At 54.0% G+C, this 14,944-nt stretch overlaps 4 protein-coding genes across 4 annotated transcripts; 2 read left to right on the top strand and 2 right to left on the bottom strand.

The window, feature by feature from the left end:
- Positions 1-595: 595 nt before the first annotated feature.
- Positions 596-4,802, bottom strand: J4E85_006349 (uncharacterized protein; the record flags this gene model as incomplete). The annotated part of the gene is made up of 6 exons (XM_051470589.1): positions 596-644; positions 797-1,263; positions 1,314-1,493; positions 1,543-1,739; positions 1,779-2,055; positions 2,106-4,802. The coding sequence occupies 6 exons, from the start codon at positions 4,800-4,802 to the stop codon at positions 596-598; spliced, it is 3,867 nt and encodes a 1,288-aa protein (XP_051326077.1).
- A 444-nt stretch (positions 4,803-5,246) lies between these two features.
- On the bottom strand, positions 5,247-6,079 carry CSM3 (chromosome segregation in meiosis- protein; the record flags this gene model as incomplete). The annotated part of the gene is made up of 2 exons (XM_051470588.1): positions 5,247-5,747; positions 5,795-6,079. The coding sequence occupies 2 exons, from the start codon at positions 6,077-6,079 to the stop codon at positions 5,247-5,249; spliced, it is 786 nt and encodes a 261-aa protein (XP_051326076.1).
- A 372-nt stretch (positions 6,080-6,451) lies between these two features.
- On the top strand, positions 6,452-8,658 carry J4E85_006347 (uncharacterized protein; the record flags this gene model as incomplete). Its single annotated transcript, XM_051470587.1, has 7 exons — positions 6,452-6,676; positions 6,727-6,805; positions 6,852-6,970; positions 7,018-7,629; positions 7,680-7,832; positions 7,934-8,247; positions 8,304-8,658. The coding sequence occupies 7 exons, from the start codon at positions 6,452-6,454 to the stop codon at positions 8,656-8,658; spliced, it is 1,857 nt and encodes a 618-aa protein (XP_051326075.1).
- A 3,457-nt stretch (positions 8,659-12,115) lies between these two features.
- J4E85_006346 (uncharacterized protein) lies at positions 12,116-13,700 on the top strand (the record flags this gene model as incomplete). Its single annotated transcript, XM_051470586.1, has 3 exons — positions 12,116-12,642; positions 12,694-13,307; positions 13,372-13,700. The coding sequence occupies 3 exons, from the start codon at positions 12,116-12,118 to the stop codon at positions 13,698-13,700; spliced, it is 1,470 nt and encodes a 489-aa protein (XP_051326074.1).
- Positions 13,701-14,944: the final 1,244 nt, after the last annotated feature.

The raw sequence follows: 14,944 nt of genomic DNA, 5'->3' as shown, positions 1-14,944 counted from the left end.
TGTGCTTCATAAAGACTTTGTCGAGTTTTTTATTAAGCACACATAGTATAGTAGAAGGAGCCCAGGAGTCAAAAGGCATTTCAGTGCTTTGCTGTAGTTTTCGACGTTTTGTGGGTTGGAGAAGACATCAAACCAGTTTCGAGTTTTTTGGAGTGCGCGCCAGGCCGGAGGACCGCCACATAGGGTCAGGTCCTACCACTTTTGAAAGTGTGCGGATAATTTTGTGTAATGGAGAAGAGAACCTTTGCGAAGAGAGAAGATGATTTTTATACTTGAAGTTGCGTTCAAAATCACCACACGATGAGAGCATGTGCGCGTGTGTACCCATCGTGACACTGTTTCTCAGCCGCAACCGGGACATGTCGCAACAAACTTCACGATTCACTTCCCCGCATGCAGCCCTCGCGCCCAATTATGCAGACGCCCAATTCACGCGTCATGTTCATGCCACGCCCAAGAGCCAAGCCTAAAAGACGGAATCTGAAACCGATAAGCGAAAGCCGGTCGATCCCAATGTCCAGACGCGCGAGTCACGCAACAAATGTCCTGAGGCCCCACATCCTCCCGTCAAAACTGCAGGATCGTGAAACACAAATTACCCCACCCTCGCCCGTGGACCGGGGTCGCTCGTCATGTTCTGGAACCTACGATTACAGGTACAAGCTTGCGCAGTTGCAAATGTCGCTGTTTCAAACACTTGTCAGCGCACATCCCAGACGTCCCAAACACCAGGGCGCAAGCACCAGGAACAACCCGCCGGTGCGGAATCGGGAGCAAGAAGAAACAGAGCACGTACCGTTTGATGAGTTCCTGACACGTTCCCATTTTTTGGAACAGCGTCGGGTCGCCGATAATCCGAGCCGCGTTCTTGACTTCGCGGCACGTCTCGTCTAGTCGGGTGATGACGCGGACAATGGTGCCCTCCATGACATCTGTCAGGTCTGTTATGCGATTGAATGACATGCCTCGTGCCCACTCGTACACCACTTCGACCATGCCGAAGCGGGGCTTGCTGACAAAGTCATTCGAATCATCAGCCGAGAGGATAACCTGGTGCAGAGTCTGTATCTTGTTGACCTTTTCGGAGATCTCAACAATCTTTGCGACGCCGCGTTCCAGATTTGCAGTTAGCGTAGGCTCTACGTCGGTCTTCTCTTGGAAGACAAACGCCGAGAGTAGTGCGACGATTTCTTCCGGTTCGTACTCGGCGAGGACGTTTTCTAAAACGAGCTCGGTAAGGACCAGCTCATCGGCCGAGTGGATCTGAAAGCTGTCAGTGGATGGGTGGAGCTTGAAGTCAGTGTCAAGCATACCTCGCAGGCTACCTTGCCCTTCAGCTCTACGCGAGAACCTTCGTCAATAAAGCCGAGATCCTTGAGTACCTGTATGCGCTGTTCATAGTCAGGGAGTAGCTGTAGATTTTGGTCTGACATGAGCTGGCGGAGAGCAAGGATGTTTTCCTTGATCAGCCACTGATCGTGCTCCATCGTGAACTACCAAGATTAGCATGGGTTGAGAACACTGCCGAACGCGAACACGTACATGTTTCAAGAAGTTTGGGCATTTCAAACATTCTTTGCTAACCGCATTCAGTCCTTCTTTCCTGCGGGCTTCCTCCAGTTCACGGAACTTGAGGCTCTTGATCTTGCTGTAATCGTACTCATCCCAGTCTTCGTAATCCCATGATCCACACAAGGGCAGAAATTGGGACTCAGCCAGCTTCAATGTGTCTGACGAGGCTGTTAGCGCCGGACCCAGACCGTAGCGCGCCCACTTACCTTTCTTGCGATTCAAATTTTGAACAGAATCAGGAACATCGATGATGGTCTTGGTGAAGCACTCGATGTCGTTAAGGGGTACGTAGGCTGCCTTCAGGATCAAGTCCTTGGGACTGTTCGGTAGTTTGCGGAAGTGCTTTGCAAAGGGACCGAGATACGGCAAAAGGTCGTCAGGCTGACGATCGTGATGCTGCGCCACCTCCAAGACTTTGACTGTAGGCTCGTTGCCCTTGCTAGTGCCATCTTGCATTAACATACCCGCTGTTCGTTTGTTGTCCTGACTGCGTAAGTAATGAGCTAATTTGAAAGCGAAAGTGAAGCGTGTACCTTCTTGTATACGATCAACCTGTTCTTCGACAAAGCTTTCCTGCCGATAGGGTTGATGAGAAGACTGAGGTGCATCTCATTAGTTAGTCGCTTGTAGTCCTCACAAGACTGGTGGCACGCCTCTAGGTCGATATCGCAGATATCACAAGGTTCTCGCTTGATCTTCTCCAACTCAGCCTCCGAGACCTTGACCTTGCCTTGATGTTCAGGCAGTAATGCTTGAGTGGCATTCTCACTGAAACTTCGCTTGATCATCTCTTCAATCTTCAGGGCTTCTACACGCAAAAGGTTCAGCATCATGTTGTAGGTGAGACGGAACTGTGATCTCAGCTTCGTGGGTTCCCCCAGCATCATCTGACGGAGTCTGGCTGCTGGTGGCGCCTCATCGGCCCCGGGCGCGCAGATGATGACAGTGCCGACTGTGTCAAGTCCTCGCCGACCTGCACGACCGGCCATCTGAGTGTACTCGCCGGGCAGCAAATCACGGAACTCGCGGCCGTCGTGCTTACGGAACCCAGAGAACACAACGGTCCTGGTAGGAAGATTAAGGCCCATGGCGAAGGTTTCCGTGGCAAAGAGAACCTTGACAAGCGTCTTCGCAAAGAGGATCTCAACAACCTCCTTGACGATCGGCAACATGCCACCGTGATGGACGGCAATACCTCGACTAAGCAGTTCTCTCAGCCGCTTGATCTGAGGGAGCTCACGGTCTTCCTTGCTTAGTCGAGCCAGTGACTTCTCAATGGTCATATGTATCGCACTCTTCTCCGCAGCATTGCAGTAGTCGATGTTAGACAGCGCTTCAGCATTTTCCTCGCAGCGCTTCTTGGAGAAGACGAATATGCAAGCAGGCAGGAGATCCTTGCTTCGGAGATGCTGGATGAGGTGGACCCAGATGTTTCTATCCTGGGCGGCAGTCGTACGACCGCCACCACGGCCCGTCCTTGCGATATTACCTCGGCCTCTAGCAGCGGGCGGGCCTCCACCGCGAGGTCCCCCTCGACCGCCACCTTGTTGACCTCGTCCGCGTTGGTTCTGGCCTCCTCTGGCGGGTGGGCCTCCACGACCACCACCGCCCCTACCGGCTTGTGCATCATTTGCAGGAGGTGCCTTGACCTTGTCTTTACCAGACAGGATATCGTTCGCGTCTTTCCAGCCATTATCGATGAACTTCTTGTCTGCTGTAACGATCTTGTGGATGCCTTTGCCAGCCCATAGATAATGCTCCAGAGGAATTGGGCGTTTCGGTGTAGAGATGACGTAGATGTCTTTCTTCTTTGTTCGACCCACCCAAGACGCGAACTCATATGTGTTGGGTACGGTGGCGGACAGTAGAATGAGTGTTACATGCTCCGGCAGCATTATGATGACCTCTTCCCATACGACACCTCGCTCCAGATCGTTGACATAATGCACTTCATCAAAGATGACAAATTCGACGTCTCTGATAAGATCTGCTCCTCGGTACAGCATACTTCGAAGAATCTCGGTAGTCATGATGAGACAGCTGGCTTCGGGCCTGATCTGCACGTCTCCCGTGAGAATGCCGACATCATCAAATGTTTGGCGGAAGTCGCGGAACTTTTGATTACTGAGAGCTTTGATGGGAGAAGTATATATAGCTTTCGTCATATGCTTTGCAGCAAGTGCGATGGCGTACTCTGCAACCACGGTCTTGCCGGCGGACGTATGTGCGGCTACAAACACAGAATCGCCATGCTCAAGATGATAAACTGCTTCTTTCTGGAATGTATCGAGCTCAAAGGGATACTCGCGCGCCATTTCCGGAACAAGTTCCCGGAAGTTAGTAATGTCGCGGTTGATGTCAACCATGTGAGCCCACTCTCGTCCGCCCTTCCTTCCAGCACTCATGGCAAGTGGACTATGAGGTGCCAGAGCAGGGAACTCTACCGGCAACAAAGCATCGATCTCTTCGTCTCCAGCATCTTGGTCTTCATCAGGTTCCCCATTTGCGCCAGTCTTGTCGTTGGCATCCTCTTCATCCGCATCAGTATCCTTGGGAGCTGCAGATGCTTCACCCAAGGTGTCTTCGACCTCCTGAGCAGTCTTGGCATCCGTAGTTGGCTTCTTCTGGAAGTCAAGACCACGCGTGAAGCCAGGCGGCACCTCCAGTAAGCCACCTTCAGCACTGAAGTTGATGACTCTGTCGAGACCGCCACTCTTTTTCCCATTCGCACTCTCTTGCTGCTGGATTGCTTCATCCTCAATGGCAGCTACTGCTTCCACGCCATCAAGGCCGCCGGGCGCGAATGGAAAGAAGCCAGCTGCACCACGCACGAATTCAGCTCTGTTAGCAGGCTTCCTGAGAAGCGAAGTAGAGTTCTTGGCTGTTGCTGAGTTTGCCGGAACGGTGACTTCCTTGTATCCAGTGACGCGGCCTTCTAGTCCCTCGCGTGTGAAGCGGATGATGGTCCGGGTCTGAGTTGGGGCGATCTGGAACAGGCTTCGGTAATTGGTAGGTGCATCCCAGCGCTGCTGAAGCTGATTCAGCCACTGCGTGTTGAAGGATTTGGAGGGTGTTAGAAATTCTTGCTCCAATTCCTTCTTGATGGCCTCTTTGGTTTTCCGCTGTCGCTTGGGTGGCCGCTGTTCGCCAGCTATCGAATCTATCCCATCCTCGTCGAGGTTGCTGCCGCGTAGCCGTAGCTTTTCCAATTCCCCAGACAGGGCCTCCATAATCGCGAGTTGAGTGCGAATCTGGTAGGGTACTGTGCCTGTGGGATTGTGGCGCGACCGAGTGAGAAAATGGATGACGTTGTTCGGCGCGCCAAGCCGTGTCAGGAAGGACCCACCTAGGCACTTCCCCCGCCATACACAGCGTCGGTGCTCCTAGCATGTAAGATTCAACACGTCGTACCTGCATATGCACCACGAGTAAGATAGATCCTAGGAGAGCCCGCGATAAGCCCATGATATAGTAAGGCATGCCCAGGAATAGCAGAGTTCTTATCTCTGAGCTGCACATAGTGTCTGATTGGGTATAGAAGGCTACATGGTAGCCGATTTCAAGTGCTAATCATAGCTCATCGTCACTTCATCACCGAGCACCATCGCTCGTATGGTATTATCCCCAAACGCCGCGCTATAATTGATCAAGATCTGTTTGCAACATCACGTTGCTCAATCCCACATGTCGTCCATCTCTGCCATTGCTTCCATGTCGTCCGCAAAAGGATCGTCTTGTGTGGGCATTGGTCGCGTTGGGAGTGTCTTGGGTGCTGTGTGGCTGGGCTGTTCGCTCTCAGCTAATAATGCATCTAACTCGTCGTCGTCGGGGTCCCCGCTCTCTGGTGGTTCCGTTGCATCGCCTGTTGCATTGCGTGTAGATGCCTCCCGTTCTGTTTGGTGGCCTACGCCTTCTTGGCCGCCGTTCTCGACGCCCTCCATCTCTTCGGTGCTCTGTTGTGGGGTCTTCTCTCGGGCCGCATCATCGTCGTCTTCGTCCTGTCCTGTGTTGCGGCGCGGTTTGCCTTCGTCGATCCAATCCTTCCGCATCAGCTGCATGCGCTTCGTATGGCCGACCTTCTCGATAATGGCTAGGGCGTCTGCAAACTTGGCGCGGGGGTAAAGATCGTCGAGCCACAGCTGGTACATGTTCAGCATACGGGCAATGTCTCCATACTGGAATTGAGTTAGTCGGTGGGTCTACTTGGTCAGGATAAACGTACCTCATGACCCTTCCCTTTGAAGCGGAGGCGATCCTTTGAGATCTTGCGCAAGCGGGGAATTCCAGGATCGGACAGCAGCCGTTGATCGTCGAGCTTCGGCGCAGGTTGGCGCTTTTTCGTGATAACGATCTCTTCGTCAACGCCTAGGCCGCCCGCAGTATCGCTGTTCTTGTTGCTTCGGTACTGCGGCTGTGGCGGGTTCTCGGTCGATTGAATGGGTTCTTCGGGATTTGTGACGTCTTTGAGGATGTCGTCGAGGTCATCGTCGGAGTCGTGGGTGGCCATTATGTCTGGTGAGGGCTATTGTGGGTACAATGGAGTCGGTATCTTCGTGGATCATCAAATTCCCATCGCGCGACGCGTCGGACGCGTTCAGTCATACGCACGGACCCAGAACACTAGCCGAATGTGGCGCAACTAGATCTTTGTCTAGGCAGGGTCCAACCAAGCTCTCGAATGCAGCTTTGCGATCACACATCGTCTTCACTGTCCTGACATTTGCTATAATCACTACCGCCTCTCCCGCTGCTATTATTCTGCGACTATACGTTTGCTGCGCAGACGTCCCGTATCGCAGCTGTATCGTGGTGCTACTGCCTTTGCGACAGCGGGTTTGCGGCTCGTGATCGAGGCCCAACGCGCCCTAGATCTCATACAATGACAGCATCAAATGTGCTTTCCGCCGACGCGGTAGCTCCAAGACTCGACTTCTTACTACGGCGTGCCCGTGTTGTCAAGCAGAGTACTGCCATCGATCCTCCACTCCAAGTTTCTGAGCTTGTACCCGAAAGCGAGCCTCTGCTCGGCGAGATCGAAGGAGGGAAGGAAGTGCGAACGCTTGCGGTCGAGAGTGCAGCCAAGAGTGTATTCTATGCCAATCTTGTTAGTTATTATGCCACGGAATCAGCTCCGCCAGTTGCTTACATGTTCAGGGTTCCACGCAGATTGAGGAACCGGCCTTCGTAACCGTCTGGAATTTACTCGACATCCTCCAGTACTGTGGAGATCGGGGTAGGTTCTTTTGCCTCACTATCTGGATCTTGCCTGACCTTCCCAGACCTCTGCCATCCGCAGCTTGTACTGTTGCTCATCGAAGAACTACTTGACAGCCAATCCATCTCAGGATGTCGCACGGTATTCAATTTCCTCGAATCTCGGAGAGAGACCATCATTGCGGTATGTCGTCCCTGCTACTATTTTTAACCATTCTCATCGTGCCGCAGATCAACTCCAAGAATAAGGATCTGGTCATCTTACGGCTGTGCAATGAGCTGCTCCGCCGGCTGTCTCGCGCGGAAGATCCGGTATTCTGTGGCCGCGTCTACATCTTCATGTTTCAGAGCTTTCCCTTGGGCGACAAGAGTTCGGTAAATCTGCGGGGCAATTTCCACGTGGAAAATGTGACGACATTCGAGGACTTCCTGAAGGAATCGAATACGGACGAGGACTCTATGCAGATCGATGCTGATGGATCTGTTCCTGTTCCCAAGGAAGAGTCAAAGTCAGAGGAACCAGTCATTCAAACCGAGGATGTCGACAAGAGCAAGGACGCGAAACCTACGACACTTGACACTGAGACTCTCTATCCAGTATTCTGGTCATTGCAACACTCCTTCTCGAATCCACCCAGGCTTTTCGAAGAAGATAATTTCAAGCAATTTCAGAAGAGCTTGGAGGCGACGCTAGCCAAATTCAGGGAAGTGCCCAAAGTGATCCAGGCCGGAGATTCAGAGCGAAAGAAGGGACAAAAGTCGCGAGACGATGACGACTACGATGCATTCGCCAACTCCTTTAATCCTAAGTATCTTACAAGCCGTGATCTGTTCAAGCTCGAGGTACGCAAGATTGCCACTATCAATCTTGCGCTAGGACTGACAATCTCCAGCTGAGCGATCTCGCCTTCCAACGCCACATCCTTGTTCAAGCACTGATACTCATCGACTTTTTGTTGACTCTGACCGAGGGGTCCAAGAGCAAGCCATTTTACCAGAATGCGCAGAAGGCGATGCAATACAACTTCACATTGCGCGAGGAAGACGTAAGTGCCCATCATTTGCCTCTTCTCACACCCTCCGTCACGCTCTCGTGCTCGCTTCGCTGTCCATGATCATCATCTTCTCGGCTGACCACAAAGCACAGACCGAGTGGGCATTGGGCATCAAGACGGCTATTGCAAATTACCTGCAGGAAGGCCCAGATGGCAAATTCTACTACCGGATGGTGGACACCGTGCTTTCCCGCGACAAAAACTGGGTACGATGGAAGATGGAGAACTGCCAACCATTCACTAGAGATCGAGTCCCCACAACGGACTTCCAACAAGCCAAATCTGGGGCGCAGAAAGCTGTTGTTGGTAAGAAGGCGTCCAAGCCCATGGGTGTTCCCAGCAGCTTGAATTTCCTCTACAACAATGAAGCGGATAAGGGTCTCTCTCAACTACGGCAAAGCGACAGGTACGTGCTCCGCTCGTCCGACTGACACTCGATCCCAGCCTCTGACGTCCAGTCAGGTTCAATGTGCCGAATGCAGAGTCATATGCAAAAAAAGTGAAGATGACCGACTTGGATTTGGAAATGACTGACGCAGAGGACGAGAAGCGGCAAGCGGGGGAAAAGAAGTCCAGCTACATCTGGCGAGGTCTTCGCGTGGCTTCGAAGACGCAGCTAAGCTCGTTCGATAGAATCGAGCATGGCAAAGGCCTCGAGGCTCTTCAGCCGGCCACCTCTTCCATTGAGGCGACGGGCGTTGACGCTGCACCCACTGCTTCGGAAGACCAGGGGGCTATTCCGCAAGACGAGCATCAGAGCGTCGAGGAGCAGCGGCCCGACCAGCGTAGTCAAGTGACTGCGGAACCAGCGGCGTAGTGGTAGCAGCGACAGGGGCAGTGTCGCCTGCGCCAGCTCGGTATGAATTATCGACGGCTCTTGAGAAACACATGAGCTTTTCCTCATACGTTACTGTGCAGTATGGGGAGCATTGTGGCGCTTTCCCATCGAATTTATCGCTGCAAGCGAAGAGAACATGGGGTTCATCTCCCCGAGCCACTCTCAGCGTATCGATAGATCGGAGGCCAGTCATAGTGTGAGCGACCGCACAGCCGGTCGCCAACGGCGCCCCTCAATCTGCAACGCCACGACTGGAGGTCGGAAGGCTGTGTGCGGCGCGAGCAGGCAGTGGAGATGAAGAGCCCCATGCTGATGAATAGAAGTCTTCGCAATATAGCCTCATCGCGTGGGAATGTACGCCGTTTCCCGGGACTCGCTCTGATGTAACCACGATAGCAAGATTGTGGCTCTCGTGCCTGGCTAAGCATGACGGAGTGTCCAGGCCCTTGAGGAATGCTCTGATCACAGATGTGCCGTGATGCGCCGGGGTGGGGCCGTCTTCAGGCTCATTGAATGAGTTGTCAGCACAAAATCCACCTACGTGGGAGATGCTGCATGATTCCGAAATGAAGGGACCTGTACGACCTGACACGACCGTTCAGCGCAGTCCGAGGCTTCCAAGGTTCTCTGCGGTGGACTGGCACGCGGTGGGACCACCTCATGATGACATGACAAGTTGCGAACCACACGGCGGCCACGGGCCCAGACTGCTGGCAACGGATCGCAATCATATTCAATGCATTATGTTCGCGAGAGGGACCGAAGCATAAGGACCAGAGGCAGGCATGTTCTGCCGACACTGGACAGGCACCCATGCGCTCATCAAACCCACACAAGTGTTGCGTCCCCCACCAATGGCCCGCCAGCGTATTCGCGGGTTCGCTATCGCTTGCTCCTGTCATTTCCACAGGCCGTCCTCATCCGCCAGCCGGGCGGTCTTGGCGTTGTTTGGGAAATCGACCGCGACGCCCTGCCGGCATCGCGTTTTGGAGATTGCGTGTGCACGCCCGGCGACGTGCTTTTTGTCGTTGCGAAACGGGCCAAACGCTGGCGGTTACCCGCGTGCTTCACAGGCAGCGTGCAAAAACAATATGCGCCGGTTCAGGCAATGCGACCGCAGACGGCGCGAGGCGGACAGTGTGCATCATTCGTCACGGGCGCTGGCCGCGGTATCGGCTACACGTTCAGGTCTGCTTTGGACACGGGCGATGGCGATCACGACGGAACGGCGCAGCAGGGGTGGCTTGCGCATCGCCCATTTTTCCCTGCAGTGCGGCCGAGCAGACTGTTGCGGTGCGCGCAGCCTCGCTGGCAGGTCATTCGCGCGCTCCAGCACCGTTTCAGCGCGCTTGCTTGGACACGCACTTCCAAACACGTTACGATAACCACCGCTGTCACCCAACTACCGACAGCCCACCAGCGTCGCACACAGTCGCACTACAGCGAGAACAGGCTTCGAGAAACAGCCAACTTCAGCATTTTCCCGGCGCGGGCCGAGCTTTTGGCCGTTAGATCGTTGTTAGCCCAGCCAGATCTGTTGCGCGCTGGTGACCCCCCGCTGCCCATTGGCGACGGCGTCATTGCTAGCCGCTCGACTACTCACCACACTGGATCAAGCAGGTGTGCAGCTGCAACACACAAGCAGCTAGACGCGGTTCCTTGGTTGCCGGCCAGCATCATGGGTCACGGCTGAAGACGACCAAGGTTCAAAGTTCATGCATCTGAGCGGGCGCGATGGGCGGCTCAAACCACTGGCACTGGCAAGGCTGATGCACCGCGTTCCTGACGCATACGCAATTTGCGGTCCGTCGTCAGTAACATTTGACAGGTGCCAGCAGAAGCACTGGGGAGCCACCGGCCCAAGGCGGCCTGGTCCACCACCCAGCGCGACGTCGTCGTGTGAAGGTTGGTGGTTCGACGACAGTAGCAGCGAGTACACGAACCTGGCGGCACCAAGTCCGACCTTCACCACCACACCACCATCTCGTCCGTTCATAAACCACACTAAAGCAGCATTGACAGCAACACCCCGCAACAAGCCGTGCAAGCGTTGCCGAGCCCTGTAACATCCCTGCGCTTTCTCGCTGCGGGTTCCTTGGACTTCCCGCATCGCATCTGGCCAATAATGGCGCCGCCGCCTGCCTCGACGTTCGACTGCGAGACGCCACGGATCAGTCCTTGCTCGTCGGCCATTTTTCTACACGGGCCCTGGTCTATGCATGTAGCCTGCAGCCCACCATGTTCACGCACCGCTCGCTCCCCTTCCCTTTCGAGGGGAGGGCACCCTGGCATGCAGCACACCTGATCCAGAGCCTTTCGATTCGCCCGTTCCCGCTCCGTCTCTCCTTCGTAGTAGGCCCACGTCCCGAGCTACCGTATCCCTGTGCCCTGAGCCTTTGGGGTCTGCTAGCCCTCGACGTTAGTCACGCTTCTCGTCGTGTAACAAGCTGCTTCCAGATCCTCGAAGGATATCATGTTTCCCTAAGAGGCACCGCTGTCCATGCGTAGTCTGACCCTAGTCCCTCGCACTTGTCTTAACCTCGATTTTATCCGGATCGTCGTCAGTAGAGTACCGTCAAGCCTTTTTGTCTGAATGATCTGTTCCCCTCCCCTGCCGCCATCGCTGATATAGCCTCCGACGGTTCCTGGCCCTCTTTACAAAGGCCTACCCATCGCTGACTACCAGACGACGCTTTCACTCTTCCAAGCAAGTCGACTGTCCATCACCTCACCTCTTGTCAAGCATCAAGCGCCCACCGTCAGCGTCTATCTTTATTTGGCTCGCAGTATCACCTCCCCGGTAGCTTCTATTTCAAGCTTGAAGTTGCACCAAAACTCCGCGCCCCAATCCTACTGTCGGTACGACATCAGCTTTCAGCCTGGCTTCGCATACCCGCCATCCTTAGACCCACCAACACGCCAGCCTCGAACTACCCGTTCGTAACAGTCTCGCGTCTCTAACGCGTGCTGGACTCGCCGTCGTAGTACTGCGACTGCCTTCACTCTTTCTCGCTGATCACCCGCATCAAACCCCGCACAGGGTTCGAGCGACGATCAACTGTCCACACCAAGCTTCGTCAGATCTTTACCCCTTGCGGATTCCGCAGTCTGGTACAAGTTCGAACAAGGACGCCAACACCACCAGTCTTGAGGCCTTCCTGGTGACCACAATAACTAGGTAAGCAGCGGTCCAGCTTGAGGCCCGCTTCCCACTAACAGCGAGTCACAGGAGAGGTATCAGCCACACAGCTAAGCCTACATCTACTCCACTACATCAGTTTCAAAAGCGCCAATGGTCGACGGAAGCTTCCTCGTTCCTTTGTCTCCGCCTAGCTCGCCGCACATGTCTGCGTATAGCACGACTTCTGCAGACAACGAGTGGCATTCATCAGAATACAGAACTCTGGAACACACCCCACCACATTCAGATAGCGACATGGCCATGCTCCAAGCTGAGGTCGCTGGACACAACCTCGACATGAAGCGACCGTCAATGCGAACACACAAGAGCTTTCCTTACCTACTCGACGGCAAGAGCCACCTGAACAGCGGCAGCAACACACCATCCGGACTTGATGAGATCGAGCAGCACGACATCCCAAATGTAACCTTTGGAGGTTCAGCACCCACCAGCCCAATCTCGAGACTGACGCCCCCCTCCACCAACGATGGTGTCAATGTGGAGAAGCTCGAGGACCAAGAAGACGACGATCTCATCCTCGACGACAAGGACGACTGCGAGGATGGAGAGGACAAGGGTGAAGATAGGCAACCCATGACCGCCGCGGAGATACGTGCTGCCAAGCGGAAGATGAAGAGGTTCAGACTTACCCACAACCAAACTCGGTTCCTCATGAGCGAATTCGCCCGACAAGCACACCCAGATGCAGCTCACAGAGAGCGACTAGCCCGAGAGATTCCCGGTCTCAGCCCCCGTCAGGTCCAGGTCTGGTTCCAGAACAGGTGAGTCGTGTCATAAACCCCCGAAGCATGCAGGTGCTGACATATGTACAGGCGTGCCAAGCTCAAGAGATTAACAAGCGACGACCGTGAGCGTATGATGAGGTCGCGAGCCTTACCAGATGACTTCGATATGGCCTCAGCATTGCATTCACCATTCGGAAACTCCCACGGTCTAGGCACACCGCTGGCATCACCCGCATCTTACGGGTCAAGTTTCCCCGAAGGCAACATGATGCGACCACTAAGCATTGATACCTTCCGGCGAGGGCCGCTCGACTCGCACATGTCACCCACGGGCATTAGCCCAGCGTTCGGTGGATTCACCTTTACTCCACCCCAGTCCGCAACCGATACCATTTCACCGGTATCAGCCCACGAGGGATCCCCCTTTGGCTTCCATTCAGCGCCGCTCGACACTAGCCCCAGAACGTCTAACCCTTTCTCCATGCCTGTCAGCAACCCTACCGCCTATGCTGCACAACATAGTATCCCACGCCTCTCGCTCCATGCCGACCGAATCGCAAGAAGTCGCGCCGAGTCTCTGCAGTCGCCGTTGAGGACTAGCATGAGCTACACTGGCAGTCACGACAGCAATGGCTCCGAGAACCATCACGACAGTCGGTCCTACTCGAGCTCTATGATGCCCTATGGTATTGGCTACTCCTGTAAGTTTACATAACCCACGTGGGCTTTCCACCGTTCTAACTCTACCAGACTCCCCAGTACCAGGCTTCGGAACTTCCACGGGCAACAGAATGCGGTCCTTCTCTAACGGCGTTCCCCGGCGCATTGAGTTGAGCACCCACTACACTCCTCAACGCAACGGATCGACACCACAAACAGCCCACTTTCCATCCTTTTCTGGCTCACCGCTCGTAACACCTCAGAGCTATGCCATGCCTCAGATGAGCGCACCTCACCACATGTCGTCGTTCCCAAACTCCTACATGCGGAACGACTCGGCGCACAATGACTCGTATTCTGCCGTCGGCTCTGTCCTGGGAGAAGTCATGGAGAACACCAGCCAACACAGCGACGACCACCACGATCAGTACTAAGCGCTCGAATGTTTTGATTACTTTGAATTTATTTTGCGGTCAAGATTATGAACAGCGTGCTATGTCTTATCAAGAAAAAATGGGTACGGATATATGTTTCGACTGGATTGATGACATGACCACTGTCTTGTATCACCAATTTTCTGCGATACCAGTCTCGCATCTATATACGAATTCTTCGGTGGTTGTTTCGACATATTTTATCATAGCAGGCAGGCGATTACCCCTTGTTTTCAATCTCCTTTCAACAACAACCCTTCGCAGCTCGATTTTGCAGCGCATATTGGTATTATCATTCTATGTATCATCTTATCCTACAAACACCGCATCTCATTGTGGCAATTCAAACCCTCCAACGCAAACGCTGTACCCACTTCTCATTTCTTGGCCCTGCCGCCACTCTGCCATGTCCAATATACACGGCCACACTTGAGGCGCTTCGGAAAAAGCCATACCTGTACAAACTGCAAAGAGGCGAAAGTAATACCCACCTGACACGGCCGATCACACAACAGAACAAGTTAATGATACCCCACATCTTCCAATACAATCTTGCAGGGCGGCTACCGTCACTGCTGTGGATCTGCTACCTGCATGTGCCTGACTAACTAACCTAACGGTGGACCGATTGACACACAGGTGGTGGCGGCAGCATCGCCAAGCAATCCACCGTCGTCGAACGACATGTACCTCTATATCCAAGCGAAACTAGTCCAAACCACCTGGCCAGCTACCCAGCCGCCTCATACCTGAGGCGATGTCGGAGCCTCTAGCGGACACCGAACCATGTGGATACCCTTCTATGCCCTTGCCTAGAAAGAAGTAGTCGCTCAAGCAACTTGACAAGCACTTCTTGTACACGGCCGGACAACGGGACGATGTCACATCAAGGGCCGTGAGCACCTCTCGCAGCGCAGAGGACTTGTTCCGAAATTCCGGGCGAAGAGAAAAACTGGGCGGATAGATCTAGACAGGAATGTGGATACTACGATTACGAATGAGCTGAGCCTACGAATGAAAAACTTCCCGCGTACAGCGCGAAGGCGAAAACAACTAATTACACTGACGACGTTTGGGCGTTGGCAGACGCAGGTCGTTGTCATGGCTCGCGCAGAGTCTCACGCACACCCACATGGCAACCACACACACAGTTTCACATCACCACCTGTATCATGCACTAGAATCTTCTTCAGCTAGAAAAGCTTCCACAAACCACCAAGCCGGCTTCCCCCTCAGCGCCCCAG

The sequence above is a fragment of the Alternaria conjuncta genome, assembly GCF_024043145.1.
Source record: "Alternaria conjuncta strain BMP 0040 chromosome Unknown scaffold_8, whole genome shotgun sequence".
NCBI classification, from domain to species: domain Eukaryota; kingdom Fungi; phylum Ascomycota; class Dothideomycetes; order Pleosporales; family Pleosporaceae; genus Alternaria; species Alternaria conjuncta.
This window is presented reverse-complemented; position numbering and strand designations above follow the sequence as displayed.